At 33.2% G+C, this 21,109-nt stretch overlaps 1 protein-coding gene across 1 annotated transcript in view; it reads left to right on the top strand.

Annotated features, from left to right (window-relative positions):
* The window catches only part of FCHO2 (FCH and mu domain containing endocytic adaptor 2), a 108,499-nt gene that overhangs the window by 63,785 nt on the left and 23,605 nt on the right, over positions 1 to 21,109 (top strand). The window contains exons 9-17 of the mRNA XM_073905269.1: positions 893 to 917; positions 2,868 to 2,928; positions 3,178 to 3,350; positions 4,786 to 4,797; positions 5,243 to 5,267; positions 7,408 to 7,450; positions 9,626 to 9,720; positions 13,848 to 13,951; positions 18,202 to 18,331. Coding sequence (XP_073761370.1) covers positions 893 to 917; positions 2,868 to 2,928; positions 3,178 to 3,350; positions 4,786 to 4,797; positions 5,243 to 5,267; positions 7,408 to 7,450; positions 9,626 to 9,720; positions 13,848 to 13,951; positions 18,202 to 18,331 — 668 coding nt within the window. The remainder of the gene's footprint in view (positions 1 to 892; positions 918 to 2,867; positions 2,929 to 3,177; positions 3,351 to 4,785; positions 4,798 to 5,242; positions 5,268 to 7,407; positions 7,451 to 9,625; positions 9,721 to 13,847; positions 13,952 to 18,201; positions 18,332 to 21,109) is intronic.

Raw genomic sequence — 21,109 nt, 5'->3', positions numbered from 1 at the left:
GTTTTCAGTCTCTTACTGAAGTGGCAGATTCTGATATTATATGCATTAACTGTCTCAGGCCACCTGTAACTAATCCAAATGCCTTTTAAATTTTCACTCTAATTTTTGTTAGTGAATTTGCTCTAGAATATGAATATAGAAATCTTTCTAACCTTATTCCTCATGGCCTCAGTGTCTTTATGGATTTAGGTCTTTATTTGGTTGAGAAAGTTGGTCTACTTTATGTTTTAGTTTTACATTCAAAACCCTTCTTTGCTAGTTTATATCCAAATTAATATTTATCAGTTAAGTGATAAAATACCAGTTTTCAACAACTTACTATATTAGACCAGAAAGCTTTTTCAAACAGAATTCTGACTACTCATTTAACATAATTGGAGAAAAATGGTTTGGCTTCTATATATGCTAGCTATGGATATTACTTCAAATAAAACTGAAGTTTTAACAAGAATATATTGTAAAATATTATTTACTTATATTTATCAATTAATAAAATTAGACTTTTTAAAAAAGCCAAGCTTTCTTCTTAGAATTTCTTTTTTACAACTTTCTCTACCTGAAGAATTAAAAGCCAGTAGCAATCCTTATAGGACTGACAGCTTCCTTTATATGATTCATGTGTATACTCATGGAAAATAAGTGCTTTTGAAGTATAAATTTTTAAAATACTTGTAAGCTATGTGAGTTATTTTGCCATGTATTGTGGATATAGGAATGCCTTCTTTTGAACTTTAAAATCATGTGGTATATTTTAATCCTCATGATTTGATTTTTCTAAGTATCTTTTTAAAGTTTAAATAGAAGTTATGTTTAAATAACAACATAAACACTTTCAATATACTATAATTATAGATCTAGTTGATTATTTCTAATATTTTTTTTATTTTAATAGGGAATGCCCTGATGCAGATTCACTTGTAAGTTGATTTTACTTTGATATAAACCATGTAAATTAGCTATTTTCATTAGGAATAACCAGTATATTTGGGTTGAGTTGTTAACAAATCTTTCCAAAAAAAATAACCAGCTTATTGTAAATTCACTATTAAAATTATTTTACAGATGCATTTTTGGCTTTATATTACTAGATGTTTTTCTATTAAATAGAAGGCAGTTCTACCTACCTTTGTAAAGTGGACATTTTACCTAAAATTTGAGTGGTACCATACCATATTGCTTTTTCTTGGGAAATACGCCAGATCTCAGATCTGCGTACTTTATTTTTTTATTTTTTTATTTTTTAAAGATTTTATTTTATTTGACAGAGAGAGACACAGCGAGAGAGGGGACACAAGCAGGGGGGGTGGGGAGAGGGAGAAGCAGGCTTCCCACCGAGCAGGGAGCCCGATGCGGGGCTCGATCCCAGGACCCTGGGATCATGACCTGAGCCGAAGGCAGACGCTTAACGACTGAGCCACCCAGGTGCCCCTGCATACTTTATTTTAAAATGTGATGCTCTTACTACTGTATTCCTGATCATTAAAATATTATTTTATCTATTCAGGCATTTGAGTTTTAAGAGATTATCAGTTTAGAAAAACATAATAATCATGGTCAGTATTTTTCTGTGCTTTTTGTTTTGTAGAAAGTTTATATTTTTTATTTAAATATATTTCTTTATATATAATTGAGGAAGACATTAAATGGAGCTCCCTGCGGTTACATTGGGAGAGTAGATTTATGAAATGGTGTAAGTAATGTGTAGACAGACACATTTTTCAAATTGTTCATTAGGCTCTGGTCATGTTGCTAATTGTAGTAGAGTCCAGCTGTCTGTCTCCTTTGCTTATTGTTCTTGCTTGCATAATTACTGTATTTTTTGGTCCCAAGTCATTTTGATCTTTTACAGCATAATGGTGTACCAAGATAAAGATATTTTGTGAAATACTGTGTTTTATGTAACTTTTAAAAACTAGTATGTTTTCTTTAAAATAAGAAAATTATGATTTGTTAGTAAATGTATAGTGAAAATAGAAAAATAGATTTCTAGTGAGCTCTAGGGTTAAAATCATCAGAGTGTTTTAGAATTACATTTAATTTACCAATTGTCTGTTTTGATACTCTTCGTTTACTAATTAATGAAAAAGTTAGCAGATGTGTTTGACATTTACTTTAGTATTCATCATGCATTTCATTTTGGAATTATTTATGCATAGCATTTATTTGATGATTGCAGTATTGAATTAAGTACTTTAATACTTCATGTTTTATATATACTCCCTTAAATAAAACATTTGTAATCCTCTCAGCTCATTGATACTATTCTGTAATGATCAATATTAACCAATTTTGAACTTTTAATCAGTACTTGTCTGGAATTAGAAAAGGACTTTTAAAAGGATGCATAAGGCCATATAAGAAATGATTGATAAATTTGTGTAGAAAGAAATCTAAAATTACAAAAAATACATCATAGAATTTGATTCAGTAAAGATAAATTGGCACTTTTTTTTTTTAAAGATTTTATTTATTTGAGAGAGAGAGCATGAGCAGGGCGAGGAGCAGAGGGAGAGGGAGAAGCATACATACAGTCTTGTGCTTTTATTTCTTCACTTTAAAGAATTGGGTGAAATTTTGGTTACAGAACTGCTGGTGTACCTGCCTGAATACCTGTTCTCTTCCTTGTAGTGTTTCTCCCCTTTCACTTTGCAGTGCTTTTCTCTTTCAGACAAGTGAAGTACAGAATGTGAGCTGAAGCTAACTTAACCAAAAAGATAGAACTTTCCCAGTGTTACTAATTTTATGAACCTGTTGTTATTTGATAAATGATGTAGCTGCTGTAAAAGGTAAAGCTGTTTTGCTAATCTTTTATATTTCTGTAGTTGGAGCCATCATTACAGTAAGTCTTTTTCTTCTTCTTCCCATAGAACATTCCTGATGTAGATGAAGAAGGCTATAGTATAAAACCAGAAGCAAATCAGAATGATATCCTTTTATCATCGGGTTATTCCTATGGATTGTGTCTATAAGTAGACCATTATAACACAATATTCTGTTTAAAAATGTGACTCCATATTTTTCATTTGACATGTTTTTACTAATGAAAGTTAGTAGTTCTGTATCTGTTAAAGTCCATCTGAGCTCTTAAAGGTTTATATTCCTTTTAATAAATGTGTGAAAAACTGGTTATGCATTAAGATAGTTTAAAAACTAAATTCTTTAACTGACATTCACATACCAAAGAGAACCATTTCTACTCATCTAGTGATTCTGATTCTGAAGATGAAGAACCAAAGAAGTATCGGATACAGATCAAACCCATGCATCCAAATAACTCCCATCACACAATGGCTTCCCTGGATGAATTAAAAGTGTCTATAGGAAATATCACTCTCTCCCCAGCAATATCTGTAAGTAAGAAAATGAACAAGTTTGTGCTTTTTACATAGAAGCCTTTATTTATTTATTTATTTTTACCTCAGCTACTTGCATCTGGTTAATTTTAGCAATAGTTAAGCGTATTGGATAAGGAAATATAATTTTTCTTTTATTTTATTGAGGTATATAGTTTTTAATTTTTATATAGGCAAATAAACTTGAGTTTGGCTTAGTTTTGCTTCCCTTTGAAAGTGTTTTACAAGGAAACAAAAATGTAGAAAATCTTTTTCTGCCATTTTATTTTATAAACTGTATGTTCCAGAAATTTGAACTGGCAGTATTAATCTTTTTCTTACCTAATTTTAAAGATTTTCATCCATATTTTATGAACCTTATGTGAATGGGAATTCTGTAAAAAGGGATTTAAAGATTAAATTATATGTCTACTGCTTTTGTAACTGCAACATTTGTTTTTCCATATGTTTTATATTTAAAAAAGGCAAATACAAGAATTTTTAGTGATCATGGTTAATTCCTCAATTCTAAGATACCATACTTAACAGCTTTTGAGGGAGGAAAAAAAAGTCGCCGTAACTAATATTTCACTGATGTCATACTCTAAATTCAGGAATGTTAAACTATGGGGAAAAAAGCTTAGAATGACAATTTAGTCTATCTGTACATGCTCATCATAATTGATATTAAACCTGTTCTCCTCGATAATAGAGAATAAAAGTTCTCCCCATTTCATATTGTTACTTAATTACATATTTTAAATAGTCTGTATGTATTTGGGAAAAAGTGTTTTTCTCTGAGTCATGCACTTTTAACATTTAATTTTTTTTCTACCGAAAAGTTCTGAAGTGAGGTTTGCTATTTTATTTATTGCTATTTTAACATTAAGATTAATGCCCAGATTCTTATATAGATATAATTATTATATAAATATATTATATATAATAGATATATTATTATAGATATATTATTATATAAATGAAGTTATGAAACCATTAAAAATTTTTTATTGTGTAAGAGCAAAACTAATTTAAAAAATATATGTAAATAAATAAAACCAAATTCTAGGGGAATATATATGCCAAAACATTAAACACCTACCTCTGGGTAGTGAGATCATTAATGGTTTAAAATTTTGTCCTTTGTACTTTTCTCTCTCTTCAATTTTTAAAAAAATGATGAACATATTACTTTCATACTGAGAAAGTAAATAATGAGGAAATTTTAATCCTTAATATTGGGTTTGAAAAGGGGATAGTTTGAGTATATTTTGCTGGCCAGTTTGCTTATCTAGCTCATGTCCCTTACCCTAACAATGTTCTGCGTGTGTTTTAAGGTATATAGACTTTAGGTATGATTCAGAAGTGAGTAGACAAATTATGAGACTAAGAAAATAAGATATTTTAAATTCTAAAATGTACACTATGTCTTTTTCTTTCCATGTACAACTAGAGACACAGCCCAGTAAGTACAAGATTTTATATTTTTACCTACTGACTTAAAAAAAAAATCCTTTTAATGTTTGAACATTGATTTTCAAAGTATTTGTTTTAAATTGCTTAAATTAGCAGATCACAGTATCTTGCTGTAGGTACTAACATTTTGATAATCTTTTACTATAAAACACTGAAAGTTTTTTTTAATGTAGTTTATAATTGAGTAGATACACTAAAAACGACTTAAAATTAGATCCCGATTAACATTTTATGAAGTATGAACCTGGATGGCTCAATCTGTTAAGAGCATGCAACTCTTGATCTTAGCATTGTGAGTTCAAACACTGTGTTGGGCATGGAACCTACTTAAAAAAATTAAAAATATATTTAAAAAAAATTTTTTTTTTTTTACCAAGTATTTCATTACCAGATTATTTGTTTAATGACATGTAATGTTTGCATTTCTGTTTTAGGTGCAGATGAATCGGAATTCATCTAGTAAGTTTGACATTTGAATTGGTTATTTTATGTCTATTAAAATTTATCAGGCAGGGGTGCCTGGGTGGCTCATTTGGTTAAGTGTCTGCCTTCGGCTCAGGTCATGATCCCAGGGTCCTGTGATAGAGTCCCGCCTGCTTCTCCCTCTCCCTCTGCTGCTCCCCCTGCTTGTGCGTGCTCTCTCACTCTGTCAGATAAATAAATAAAATCTTGAAAAAAATTTATTAGGCAGTTTGCTAAGCTTATTGTAGTCTTACATATGTAGTTAGAGAAATAAATGGTTTGTTCTCATCACAACTGTTAACAACAGACTAGATGGATACTAACTTTAAACAGAAGACAACTTAGGTATATTACTTCTTTTAGCATTTAGACATGCCTTCAAGTTTAATACTTGGCTACAGCATTTTTCAGAAATCAACAAAGCCAAAGATAACAATGTTAAAACTGTTTAACTGGCATAACTCTGCCTCATGAACCAGAAGGCATTATGAGATGAGTAAGTTTTAGCTTTACTTATAAGTCATATCATAATTGCAATTTGTATTGTATGATTTTTAGTATAGTAACTTAATTATACTAAAAAATTGGGGGGTGGGTGCTGGCATCTTCTGCAGCATCATTAAAAATAACAAAGGTGGGAAAAAGTAGAGTTGAGGCAGCCTACTCAAAAGTTATGCAATTTTGTAAACATAAGGCTTAATAAAAATCATAACATCAATCCTATTAAAAATTCTACCCATAACAATTAGGGGCGCCTGGGTGGCTCAATCGGTTAAGCATCTGCCTTTGGCTCAGGTCATGATCCTGGCATCCTGGGATCGAGCCCCAGGTTGGCCTCCCTGCTCGGTGGGGAACCTGCTTCTCCCTCTTCCTCTTCCCATCCCTGCCCCTGCCCCTGCCCTTCGGTTCATGCTCTCTCCTTCAAATCAAAATGTTTAAAAAAATTCTAGCGCAACTGACAAGACGTATTAAATGCATAATAAATACCAAACTAAAAGTAAGATTTTGGTTTAAAAAAAATGGTGAGTAGCTTGATATAGGGATACCAGCAAAATGAGGATAAAAGTGGGCTGCTTTTATGCAGTTACTTACATAAGGGCAAATTGCAGAAACATGGAGGAGAACGGCCCAGTAGGTACTTTGGGGCCAAACAGAGGGCCAAATTGAGCTCAATGTGGGACAGTGTGGTAGGAAGGGACGTCATGTACAGTGTGGTATTCCTCATAGTTTGCTGCACTTATCCATGTTGGTGTATTTTCATTCATCAGCTATTGGTTAGTGATCTAAGACATTAAGGTGCAGGGAAATTTGCTTATGAACTGACATGACTTTTGCACATTACTGAGTCTCTTTACCTTTGTACAGTTGCTAATGAAATGATTCACATTACCAGTGCAAAAGGGAGCAAAACAGCCTATCTTATCAAGACTGTTGCTCTAGGTTCCTATAAAAATTTTAATTTTTCAAGATATCCTTCAAGAATAACTGTTTTTGGTCAACATAATAAATATTCTTAGAACTTGAAAAATGCTTTCATGATTCATCAACTATAATTCTTGAGTAATAAGTATTTCAACGTATGTTCTAACTTTTATAGTTCTAGCCCATATTTCAGTGATCTGAACGGCAGTTTTATTTTCATGAATATGATAGTTTCATTGACCTAATTTCTTAACCAAAGATGTTAGAAGAAATGAGGACATAGCAGAAATTCAGCTATAATTTTGATATTCTTAGATGATATTCTTAGCATGTTAGAAAACTTGTTGAAGTTTTATTTTCCTGGGGTGTTTGGGTGGCTCAGTTGTTAAGCGTTTGCCTTTGTTCGGCTCAGGTCATGGTCCCAGGGTCCTGGAATCAAGCCCCGCATCGGGCTCTCTGCTCGGCGGGAAGCCTGCTTCTCCCTCTCCCACTCCCCCTGCTTGTGTTCCTGCTCTCGCTCTCTCTCTCTGTGAAATAAATAAATAAAATCTTTAAAAAAAAGTCTTTATTTTCCTTTTCTTCATAATTTAAAAAACTTATCAATTTCACAATTTTAAAATTGTTCATAGTAATGAGTTATGCGTGTAATGTTTCTCTTAACATTTAAATATTACTCAGATTATGAATTTTTTCATATTTCGATTTTTTTAATTAGGTGAAGAGCTAACAAAATCCAAGCCGTGTGCCGCATCCATTGAGTAAGTTTCATAGTTAAATTTTATTTTTAAATAGACTGTTCATAGCAGTTTTAGGTTCATAGCAAAATTGAGGGGAAGCTACAGAGGTTTTGCATATTTGCTCTGCCCCCATATAAGCCCAGCCTCCTTCACTATCAGAATCCCCCAGTAGAGTAACACATTTGTTAGAATTGATGAACCTACACTGACACATCATTGTCACCCAAAGTCTGTGGTTTACATTAGGATCCACTCTTGTTCTTAATGTATCCTATGAGTTGTGACAAATGGGTAAGGACGTTTGTCTCTACCATTATGGTGTCATACAGAATAGTTCAACTGTACTAAAAAACCTTTGTCCTCTACCTGTTCATCCTTACCCCTTTACTGTGTTTAAAATTAAATATCATTCTTTTGTCCTTTTTTTCTAGAGTTTTATTATCTTTGCAGTTTCAGTTTGAGTGTTGGTAATCATCCTCTTTTCTAAGCTGTGAAACACTCTGGAGTTTCTAGCTGTTTTAAATTCTCATTTGACACTATAATTTTTTTTAAAATCCTTATAAATGGCCTTGGTGGCTTCACTGCTTCTAAATAAAGGCTAGTGTCCCAAGTTCATACATAGCTATATTTCAACTAGTTATTCTCATGGAAATTTTCTCTTTCTTCCTTCAGTTTTGGCTGTGACCGTGTAAGATAGATTGTCCTTTTCATGAACTTCAAAACAAGGAAGTGTCTCAATTAAGTTAAAAAGGCTAGAAAACATGTTGCTAGCTTTTTAAAAAGAAAAAAATGTTTTAAGCCAGTGTTTCATGGGTCCTTTTTCATTTCAGTATCTGTCAATAAGAATACGTTCTTTTAATTTCTTTTTTGCATAAGTAAAAGTATAGGCTTCATTAAATGGATAGCTTAATTTGATACTTTGAAAGCTAGGCACTAATTGAGCACAGTGGTGGTATTCATTTATCATTTTTAAAGGTAAGTTCAGTGTTTTAAAAATTTTGTTTTTAGTAATTTATGCAATTGTGATTCTATGTTTTATATACAGGATGTAGTGTGCTTCCATGTAGGTGCGTGTTGAGATACTAGATACGTACTTATAGATAATTGTACCATTTTCATTGTAATGAGCCTGTTTTCTGAGATTTAAAAACACCGCATTAAATGGCAGTTTGATACATTAACATATTGTTTTAATGGGATTAATCTTTTTAACACCTTCAATATATAATTTTTACTTGTCAGTCATAGCTCAGTAAAGCTGGAAATAACTTAAGAGGTGGTGGCAAAGTTCAGGTACTTCAGGATTTTAGAGGTTAGACATCTTAAAAGGCGTACGACTGAAATGAAAAAGAGAAACATTCATATAAAAACTTTTATTAAAGAGCTGGAAGTTGAATCCTGAGAGAAATTAGTCCAGTGGATTTCAAGGGGTCACGGTTGGGAAATCTTTGGTTATACAGCATGTTGAGTTTTTTGAAACTTGAAAGTTGATGCTCTTGATGATTTTGTCCATAGTCTTGATGACCTCTCGTAAAAAGACATGCATGATCCAAACATTTCACTAGACTGCCTCAGTGGCCCAGGCTGTGGATTGTCTAGGGAGAAGTCCTGCCCTTGCATGATCTACTATAGTAATCAGACCTTTGAAATTTATATCAAGCTGTTGGGCTTACTTCTGTACTTGATAATTTCAAAGATGAAGGAAAGGGTAGAAGATTTTTTTTAAAAGTGCTTAACTCTGACCTTATAAAATTTCTGCCTGATTTTCTGTGCATGATTTGGTGCTAGGTGTGAATGAACAGACCTGACATTACTGTAGAATTAAGTACCTTTGTGTCCTTGGGCAGCTCATTTAGACTCCAGTGGGCTGCTTTTCTTCATTTGTAAAGCTGAAATGATTTCTATTCTTACAGCCCCAAACACAGAGTATAAGAAGGTGTGACTGGTGCCCATTATCTTCTCTACTGCCTCCTACCAACTTTACATAATGTTACCGGAGGTTCTGCTTATAGTAGTTAAAAAAAAATTTTAAACCAGTATTTGTTAAGTTCCTTCACATATTCCATTGGCAGAATATCCAACTTTTAAATGCTATATATTTAGCTATTACAATTCTATGAGATAAAAATGACTAAATTTTATACTAATAAAAAATTCCTTTGTTAAAATCTTTATTTTTTTTAAATGTTATGGCAGGAAAGGGACCAGTGATTTACTTGCTTGGGATCCCCTGTTTGGACCATCTCTTGATTCATCATCTTCAGCTTCACTAACTTCGTCATCATCATCAGGTAATGTAATGTGTGTGTGTATGTGTGTATATATATATATTTAAACTGAGGAATTCATTAGTTACTTTTTTCCTGATTGATTTATTCATCACTTTTGTGTTACACTTAGAGATAAAAAAATATTAACTTATCCTCTCATATTGCCAAAGTGATTTTATACTGGTTTTGTTAGCTGAAAGACCCTATGGCTTAAACAAAAATTTATGAAATACCAATTTTTTTAAATTTATGTATTTCTATGCATCATTCCCTTATCAGTGCCCAAATTCTCACTGTTCTTAGATAATTCCACTGCATAGATGTGCATTAGTGTTATCAGTCTTTTCTTACCAGACATTTGAGTTGCATCCAGTTTTCTAGTATTATAAACATCCATGGCTAGAATTTTGTGTACGTTTCATAATATCCTTGTAATTTATCAGTACAACATTTGAGTCTCAAGATATACCCACTGATATTTATTGCCAAACTGCTTTCCAGAAAGGCTTTAGCACTTCCCAAGCAATGTGTCAAAGAACTTGATGAATGCTTTTTAGTTGTTGTTTTGTCAAGAATATGTTCATTTTCTCTTCTCTTCAAAATACAAAAATCCCACTAGCCAACAATCCAAGTAGGCATCAAAATGCTTGTTTAATAAAACCACTGCTTGTTCAAAGCAAGAAAATAAATTCACTTTAAGTTGGTCTTCAGCCTTCTCTGGGATTTCATGAATGCTGTTCAGTATTTGGGGTTAGGAGAGTGATGGAATGGTGAGGAGAGAACTTGAATTGATAGAGTTCATGCCACGTTGCTCTGCTAGGAGTTACACAGTTTCGTTTCACTTCATTAACTGCTCCATGAAGTCCATTTTAATGTCCCTGTTTTGTAGATAAAAAAAAAAAAGTAAAGCTCAGAGATGATCAGGAACTTCTCTGAGATCATTTCAGAGGAAATGATGAAGCATTGATTCAAACCCAGATCTTACTAATTTTAAAGTCTTCATTCTGTTCATTGCACTCTGACATATTAACTATAAGCCATTCCAAAACATTTTACTATTTAAAATTAGATTGTTCATAAATCAATTTTTAAAAGAAATTATAAATGGATGTTAGGCAACCTTAACTCCAATTTGGAATTTTGAAGGAGCAGTGATTTATATTTAATACTTGTAAAACAGCAAGAAACAATGAAAGATTGTTGAACATAATCTGAAGTGGCATTATAGCCTTCCTCAATGGGCATGTTATTATTTAGTTTTATAAAACTAAACCTAATAGATTGTGTAAGAAAAGTAAGTACACAGGAAAAACTGAAGTTGTCATTAGTCTCTTTTTTGTTTAGTGAAAATGTCAGAATGATGTTTTGTATTTAGAATGAAGAGCGTTCTAAGTAGTGTTTTTCAATTTTGTTAATATTTTTATTATTTTTTCAAATATTGAATAAAAATTTTCACATTGGTATCACAGAGGCTTTAGTTATATAGAAATTTCTTCCTAACTCTGCCCTTAGTTTCTTACTCTTTTTCAGCAGTCTCTTCCTTTTCAAAAAAGTTCTTGCTTTTCCTCTTGCTAACTGTTTCAAGTATATTTCACCCCTATCACTTTTAACTTCGGGTTAAAAATGATTCATTTTTGTTCAGTGGCCATTTGATGTGTAGTAGCTATTAAATAAAAAGTAACAAAAGGTTAATAAATGTTTTAAGTTCACTTTTGTATGCATTTTTACCTTCCTATACAGGCTGAAAAATGATGTCAAATTACTTTACCTTTCAAAGAATGTTAGTCATGTTGAAAAGCGATGATGGTAAAAATCTCAAAAGATTTGACAAGGTGAAAAGGTGATAGTGCTGTGTTACTCAGCAAAGTGCCTGACTGGCTAGTGATAGAAATAAGGTAGACTAAATCAGTGTTGGAATTAATATAAAAAAACTAGTCTAATATTTCTCAAAAGATAATTTTAAGGAATTTTTGCAGATTACAAGTGCTCAGTTAATTCATGAACAGAAGAAATGGTCTACAGTAAGACTTATCATAGGAGGGTTTTATTTATATATCAGTGTTTAGACTTTTACCAACTGTTAGAGATACCTTTTGCTCCTCTGAGAAAACAGGAATCATGGCTTTATATATTTTGGACCTTCAGTTTTACTCATGTTTTTTTAAGTTTCTTAATGCACATACTTATTTTCCTCAGTTAATAGAAAATTTGGGCTCAGGTTTTTGTTTAAAAACGTATTACTGCATTTTTCTAGTTTTGAGTGATTAACATTAACCTGAAACAAGAAAACTATTTGGCTATGTAGATTCATGCTTTTGTTCAAGAATTTTCCTTTTGCTTCTGGTTTTCAACTGCTTTCCCCTCCTTCAGCTTAAGGAACTTGAAGAGTGCAACAGAAACTCTTTGTCTGCCAATAATTTGTTTGAGCGTATAGTAATTGAGTCTTTACTAGAAACCAGCATGTATTTGGAATTTGAAAAAGCAAACCGTGATTATTTGAAAGAGCTGAACTTTAACAGTTCTACCAGGCTAGGTTTGTTTGGAGTCAATCTTACTGTCATTTGGACGGGCCATTTGTCAGTAATGAAGCTCGGGTATACATGTCTCTATGATGTTAAGCTCTCACAAGCTTGAAATAACTTGAATATCAGTCAGTGCTGTTTTGATTGATGATGAGCCTGTCTTTAAAGTCAGTATGTCATAGCACAGGAAAATGTTATGGTTCTCAGTTGGTGCATTCTTCCAGTGTACTGTTTAAAGTAGGAGTGCAGCATGAAAGAAGTGGTGCTCACTGGAAGAAGGCAGCAGCCTTAGAATCTACACATGGTTTCCTGGCAGCTTTATGTTGTTTCCTTCAAGCAACTTGAACTGTGCTTGTATGTATTATCCCTTCCTAGGACATGCTTTCTAAATGATTCCATACCCCTCACACTTTGACTTTCACGCCTCTGTGACTACCTTTTTCTTTAGGTCTTTTCCTGTTGCCTCCATTCTCCTTCCTTTCACACCTACATTGCTTCATCAGTGACCATGGATCGTCAGTTTCTCCATGGATATACTGAGGCCTATTCATATATTTTTAACTGCACATCTGCAAACTTAATGTAATGATTTATATTTCTTCCCATCTATATTCTTCAGTCTGAATTACAGCCCCACCTTTTAGAATGAACCAAAGGGATTTGAAAATCCTTTAAAATAAAGATGACTTAATAAACAGGGGTGCCTGTGTGGCTCAGTCCGGTAAGCATCTGCCTTCGGCTGAGGTCATGATCCCAGGGTCCTGGGATTGAGTCCCTCATCAGGCTCCTTTCTCAGCAGGGAGCCTGCTTCTCTCTCTGCCTGCTGCTCCCCCTCTCTGACAAATAAGTAAAATCTTTAAAAAGAAAGAAAAAAGATGATTTAAACGTATTTGCTTCCATTCTTCACTCTTGTTTTGATTATGCTAATACATTCATGACTTTTGATGATGTACATTTGGATTTCATTAATTTCTACCAAGGTGGAGTAATTTTTAATTAGGACTACTCGGGTTAGTGTCTGATTATAAAGTGGCAAAACTTGCAGATGGCATTGAAAAACAGTGAACATTAAATTTAGGATATTTCTATAAGGTGTTTTCTTACCAAAAATTATAGTGATTTGGGGGAATTTTTTTCATAAATATTTTTAATACTTCTAATTATCACCAGAAACTTTGCAGTGTAATTCAACTTGTAATTTGACTTTTAATTAAGGTAAGTGTTTTATTTAGAGTTCATGTTACTACTTCGAAGATGTTACTTCAAAGGCTTGGTCTTACATTACTGTCTGTAAGTAGATGTACTGGCAATAAACTAAAGACCTTAGCCTTCAATTGGTTTATTTTCACTAGCTTATTTATCAGATTTTATTTTTTTATGGGTATAAAGAACTGAAATAGGAATACAGTTGATGTGTGTCAGTTCTACTGAAATGTTTTTTTTTTCCAGGAATATTGTTAGCTTCAAGAAAAGCCTATTTGATAGATTCCCAGTATTTCAACAATATATATTTAAAAACTGAAAATGAGCTTTGAGTCCTAAGAGTTCCTCTATAATAGGATGTCTTTATGTAAGGATTGCTACAAACTAATGATTTTCTTCAAATTCTCTTTTTCCCCTTACCAGCCAGGCCCACAACTCCTCTTTCTGTAGGCACCATTGTCCCACCTCCAAGGCCTGCTTCCAGACCAAAGCTTACTTCAGGCAAACTCAGTGGGATTAATGAAATAGTATGTACTCAGGTGTTTGTTTTTTTTTTAATTATAACTGTTTGATGTAAGATGCAAATGGTATTTTTTCTATATGCCCCTTTACAGTTAAGCACTTGGAATTATCTACTTGAGTCTTCAAAGAATAGAAAAGTTTTCCATCCAACATTTCCCTTTACTCCCTCATATTATCTCAGTGATCATACACATGGATTGATACATTGTTTAGGAGGAAAGGATTCCTGAGAAAGTTAGCACATAAAAATACCATTCAGTACCCATTCTTTCGCATTTAAGAAGCAATACTCATGTAATTCTGCTTTAAGTCAAATACTAAGGAAGAAATGGTGGCCTGTTCTTAGGGCTTAGAAGTATACTGGCACTGGCAAGAGAATCCTGGAGGGCATCTAGTCCAGCTTTGTTTTATACATAAAGAAACTAGAGTTTGTTCAGGTCACTTAACTGACTTGTCAAAGTACATGTTGCTTCAAGAAAAAAGTATTGGCCTACAAAAGTTGTCAGATAATTAAAGAAAATCTACAAGTTACATTCAGAGTGAGGCTCTCCCAAACCACTTGTCTCTCATCTCTTCTACTTTGCTTCATGTTTTACACTAATTGCCAATGATACATTTCTAAAAGTCAAGCTTAACCTTTTTCCCCCAGATAGACGTCTCCAGTGGTTCCCCATTATCCATGTGGTTGAATGTTTCAGCTGAATGTACAAGGCTTTTTACCAAGTTGCCTCAACACCTAGGTTATTACCAGACTAACTGCCCAAGTTTCTCCTCTTTGCAACCTGTGTTCCAGCCCTTTGAAACTTTCCACTCTTCCCCCAGACACATCATGTTCTTTTATGCATCCGTGTCTTATTTTGCTCCCTTTACTAAAATGTCCCTCAGTTGTCTATGTAGGACGCTGGTCTCTTTTTTTAAGAACCAGCTATCATCTAGCTAAAGCCCTCTTTGATCATTACTCTTCCCCAAGTAGATTTAATCATTCTCTTCCTTATACCCCTATACTTTGCTCATATTTCTTCTGGTGCATAAATTACATTATATATACTTTCCTTGTGTGTTCCCTAGACCGGACTATACCTTTGGTGAACTCATACTTTGCATAATGCCTGTCACATAGTGAGGAGATGTTTCATGAATAAATGAAAAGGCTGGAGCACCAGGTGTTGAAATGGTGACATCTTTCTCCTCTTATCCTAACAAACAGGCCTAAGGAAGTAAACTCAAAGACTCTAGGTATAGGCTGCCAAGGAGATGATGATTATTTGAGTAATAAAAAAAATGACTGCCTCTTAGTAACATGGGATTTTTTCCTAATTATAAGAGATCATGTAAAATTTGGGAAGTAGATAAAACAGAAAATTAAAATCCCTTCCATATTTCATGACCCAAAAGATAGCCACTTAACCTTTCTTATATATACCCTTTCATTAATTTTTGAGTGCTTAAGTATTCATTTGCAGTAAAACATAGTTGTTAAAAAAGCACAGCTTATTAGTGACTAATTACCTGAGCAACATTAACCAAGTTATATATTTGCAGTCTTTGTTTCCTTATCGGTAAATGGGTATAAAGATAATAGGTGGTGTGAGACTTAAATGAGTTGCTTGGAATGCAAGTAATTGCTCAAAAAAGTTAACTGTGAATGATAAATCAAAGGTCATACCTTACATATTTTTTATTCTTCACTTGAAAATATTTTGGGGATATCTTTCTATTTCATGAATTATTCTATAGATTTCAAACTTCTTTCAAGTGGTAGAATCCTTTGTCAAATGATCTTAAGTTGCAAATCTATTAAATAAGTAAAAGTGGGACTTTTCTTGAATCTTTCACCCTTTACTCCCTGCCCTAGCCTTGCGAACCTTCTAGAAACCACCCTGAGGGCTTCAGGGAGCACCTTTTGAAACGACTGCAGAGCATAAATGCTCTGTCTTGTAACACCGTCAGCATTTAATTTTCAAAGGTTTTTAGAAATGTGATTATTTGACATTTAGTTTATTTTCCAAGTTTTCATTAATTCAGCATTGTCTTGAGATTTCATTATAAACAATGTCTTAATGAATATCCTTTTGTTTACTTCTTTGTATACGTTAACTTAGTAAAAAATTTTAAAGTAAAATTCATGAACTAAAGGCACATTTTTAAGACTCTTGATGATTATTGCTGTATTGCCCACCAGAAAGGTTATGCTGATTTGAATTCTCTCCAGCTGTACATCAGAGTGCTCTTTTCCTTGCATGCTTGTATGTGCACTTTTCTGGGGAGACTAGATGTTCACAGGGTCTGTCATCACACCCTTTCACATTTCTATAGTGAATGCCTCATTGTTCTAGAGCAGTTGTTTTCAAAGTTTGGTCCCCAGACCAGCAGCAGCATTACCATCACCTAGGATCTTGGTAGAAATGCAATTTCTCTGGCTCTACCCCAGACAAATCAGAAATTCTGTGAAGTGGCCCTCCGAGTGTTTCTGATGCATTTTAAGAACTGTTTTTAAGTAGTGCTGTTCAATAGAAATATCATGCAGCAACATATATTAAAGTTTTCTAGTAGCCACATTAAAAAAGTAAAAACAGTGAAATTGACTTTTTATTTTACTCATTAAAAAAAATCATTTTATAATGTAATCAGTATAAGGAGAGTATCTTTTCTGTTTGTGTGTGCTAAGTCTTCAAAATCTGTGCATTTTATACTTAACCTCATCTCAAATTTGGACTAGCCACATTTCTAGTGCTAGTGGCTACCATACTGGACAGTGCCATTCTAAAATAAGAGAAAACCACTTGAAAAAATAGGTGTTTTTGTCCTTTCATAAGAAATTATAAAGTACACATTCTAAATTGTAAATTATAAAAATGTAGCGACATGATATTGGTCATAAGGCCATGTTGCTACAGGACAAATTTCCCCCACAGTAGTTGATCAAGACTTTTTTCTAAGCTTGCAGGTTTCAGATTAGCTGTTGAATTTACTATGTGTTTGGCCTCATGCCATGCACTACTTCCATCTGTATATATAGGGAGCTGCAGTTTTACACCTTACTATATTTTTTCAGTCTATTAGTCATCATTATCAGTCATAAAAAAGCCATTCTCTGGAACTAATCGTTTAAAAGTAGTTATTTGTGAGAGTGGGGGTTTACTTAGTATAAAACACTTTGGATGCTATCTAATTTTTATAAATGTATATTCATAGAATCAAGAGTTGACTAATTTTAGTGTATGAATGCTTAAGGGTTTTGTTTTTGCCATTTGTTTTTCATGTCCCTCAAATAATTGAGGACAGGAACAATATCTTTTTTATTCACTGCTTTGTATGTAGTTCCTAACCCATGGCCTGACACATAGTAGGCACTAAATAAGTATTGTTTTCACTTAATACTTTTATAAGCAGGAAAAGGTTATTTTTAAATAAGGTAAGCATGCCTTATTTTAAAAAATGAAATCCCTGAGGAAGTGTTGCTCATCTATTATTGGAACATTTAGGAATGTGGAAGGGAAAAATCCATTTCCCCAGGTAAAAGAAATGAAGTTCTATTTTTTGTATTTGTTTTTATGTTTAGAAAAGTGGGAACACAGTAGAATTACGATTTCTCAAACCTCTTTTATGGGGTAAACTGTCTCAATGAGGAAGCATTACAAGGAATTATAAAGGGAAAATGGACACATTTGTAAACACCGAAAATAAAGGGCAGGCAAGATTTAGGGTTTGCAGCAAATAAAGCAAAGGATTAGTGAAAGCTCAGGTTATACTAAGCCCTTACAAAACTAAATCAGAGAAAGCTAACAAAGACAACTCATAAAAGGCGCAAAATGCCAATCTTATTTTTATCAATTTAAAAATTATTTTTCTTCTAATGCTCATTCATTGCTGACAAGGGTGCAGAGAAATATTCTCTTACATTTATAGACAGTAAAGTGAATAATCCTTTTGGGAAGCAGTTTGGCAGTATGTATGAAAAGCGTTCATACTGTTTAAACTTACAATTTAACTTCTGAGAATCTGTCTTAAACATACTTTTTGAAATTGAGAATATGTTCCATGTTTAAAGGTTCTCTTGACAGCATTATTTTAAAATAGACTTCTCAGCCTTTACTCTTGAAAATTATTTGACCTATGGCATTTCTATTTTTAGTTACAAGAAACAATAAATTTGATTTAGTATGTTAAAATTAATCTTACCTGATACCTAAAAATCTTTTTTTATAAGGAAGAACTGTTTTAGCATTTTGGTAAATAACTTTTTGTTTTTAAGCCCAGGCCATTCAGCCCACCTGTAACTTCCAATACCAGCCCACCTCCTGCAGCTCCTTTAGCCCGGGCAGAAAGTTCTTCCTCTATCTCATCTTCAGCTTCATTAAGTGCTGCCAATACTCCAACAGTAGGTAAGTGATTTTCATAGATTACATGTGATAGTTAGCATTCCAAGTATGGTCAGGCTGAATTTTGTTTTTTAATGAGCTCATGAAGAATTTAACATTAGAAATTTTGAATTTTGGAAACACACCTGGTGTTATCAAACTAGCCACATTTTCCTTTTCTGTTACACAATTTCTTTTATTTGAATAGGTTTTTTTTTTTAGCACTGTTAAGAGTGCATCAAATTTATAAACTACTGACCAGTATAAATAGTTGAAGGCAAAATATGATGCAGTCCTTTCTAATGTGAAGTGATACTTGCATTCCTTGGAGTTTTGTGCTTGCAATTAATAAGTATTTCTACAAGAATTTAAATCATAAAGATCTAAAAGTAGTAGATGTTAGGGTGCAGACATATAAACCTAAATCCCACCAAATAAATCCAGTATTTTATTACATCTAGATTTTGCTCAAGACATTTTTCTATCTTCACTTTAATTTTTTCTACAAATTCTTACTACATTTCTCACCCACTGTTAGTATAGTAAAGCACAAAGCCACTTAAAGCTGCTGTGTTATGGGAGTGACAACTTCTCAAAATTAGAACTGTCCCTGCCGCTGCTTCTAAGTAGTAAGGAGTTTATCTTTGATAATGCCAATCACTGATGCACACTAACTCAACATAATTGAGTAGTGCTCCAGGTGTGATCCTTGTACCTACACCATCTGTCTGCATCACCTGGGAACTTACTAGAAACAGAGACCTTTCAAATCCCAAACTCGGTGTGGGGCTAGCAATTTTTAAACAGGCCTTCCAGGTGATTGTGATGCATGCTAAGTTTGAGAATAGCAGCCATATTTAAGCAGATTTAATCATATCCAATTTGATTTGTCAAAACTCAGAAAGGAGAAGTACATTTTCTAAGTGTGGCCATTGTAAAAATGACATAATATAGGCTAACATAAGATTTAAAAGTTCTTTGATTTTTACATGTCCAAACATGATGTTACCATCTTAGTTTATATACACCTTTATGAGCATATCATTTTTCCTATCTTTTAACTTCAGGTAGAATACATCTAGTAAGTTTTTCTCTTTGCTGTATTGAGCATTTTCTTCTTATATTTTGTTTGTATATGTGTTTTTATTAATTTTGGTTTTTGCAGACTCTTTTAGTCATAAAAAACAGAGTGTCCTTTAAAAGTGAGACAGGTGGTCTGGGTAACCAAAATTTGCTTTAGTTCTCCATTTTCCCTAGGTTATTTAGAAGGATTTCAATTTGTGATGGAAACTGTTTTTGATTGAGTAGGTACATACTTGTTTTTAGTTTGGGCCAGCGCCGGCAATAGGGCAACCACAGGGAGGTGATAGCGACGGTACTGGCAGGCAAGATATAATGTGGATTTTGTACAACAAAGGCACTTTAAATCTACCATAAAAGTTAACTTTTTTTTAATTATGTTTAAGTTTTTTATTCTTCTTGAAAATGTTTTCTTTCCCTGCAATATTGTCTTTTATTTAAATATGATAGAAGATGATAATTTGATTGGGACACTCTCTGAAATTGAAAAGCACTCTGAGACTTCGCAAGGTATTGTATCAGAAGCAACGTATGTGTTGACTAATGATCCTAAAGTGTATCTAAAATACTTTGTTACCTCATTTTTCCTTTTTCAGCGATGTATGCTGTCTCAGAAGTCAAGAATAACTCTAAGGTTTAACTTTCTCGATTTTGTACTAATTATGTCCAGTTGCTGTACAGGATCTATTGATATCAGCTCCCCACTTATAAAAACCTACAGTATTTTTGTATTGCCTTCCATCTCCTTTTCTTTTCTCAACATTAAGGAATGTCCATAAATCATATTGCTAAAGTTGTCAGTACCAGAGAAAAAGTGATTAGAAAAGAAGCAGAAAGACTATGTCAGTTAAAAAAAAAAAATGGTAATACCTCAACTACCAGAGCAAAGACTGTCCTAGGAAAGCCATCCATATTGTGAGGTGAGGTTGGAGGTATAAAGGTAGCAAATAATTGGGAGTGTTTTTTAATCCTGAGCCAAAAGGAATTCCACAAAATTATCCATTGATTGTTACAGGAAGATACTTCAATTTTATAAGCTCTCTGCATTTTCAAAACATACAGTTGTTTAAATATAGAACAATGACACCAAAATTAGAATACGTGAATCCTTCTAAAAGAATACAGGGAATTTTTTAGTTCTAAGAAATTATTCATTCTGAATAGTACATTATAAATTTAGACTTAAAGGACTTGATTACATATTTCCTATGTCATTTTTTTTGAACTATGCATATGCAATATGATCTTGAAAGGAAAACAAGAATAGGAAATACTCAAGGGGATATGCCAAGATGTTAAGTGGGTTTTGAGTTTTTTCCCCTACTGTTCGGTGTTTTCTACTTGCCAATATTTCAATGGGCTTAACAATTTACAGACTATTTCAAGAATTCTCATTTTATATGTCCAAGTTGGATAATTAAAAATAACATGTAGGTTTCTTTTGAATTTGTTTTTTAAAGATTTTATTTATTTATTTGACAGAGAGAGAAAGAGCAAGAGCAGGAACACAAGCAGGGGGAGTGGGAGAGAGAGAGGGAGAGAAGTAGGCTTCCCACCGAAGCGGGGCTCGATCCCAGGACTCTGGGATCATGACCTGAGCTGAAAGCAGATGCCCAAAGACTGAGCCACCCAGGCACCCCTTCTTTTGATTTGTTTATGTCAAAGTAGGAGCAGACATTAGTGTTACCCATGACTGTGTAAATACCCATTTGTTGTAGGTGT

This window comes from Callorhinus ursinus, unplaced genomic scaffold (genome assembly GCF_003265705.2).
Source record: "Callorhinus ursinus isolate GAN/ISIS: 27379988/994484 unplaced genomic scaffold, GSC_fseal_2.0 scaffold23, whole genome shotgun sequence".
In the NCBI taxonomy this organism is placed as follows: domain Eukaryota; kingdom Metazoa; phylum Chordata; class Mammalia; order Carnivora; family Otariidae; genus Callorhinus; species Callorhinus ursinus.
This window is presented reverse-complemented; position numbering and strand designations above follow the sequence as displayed.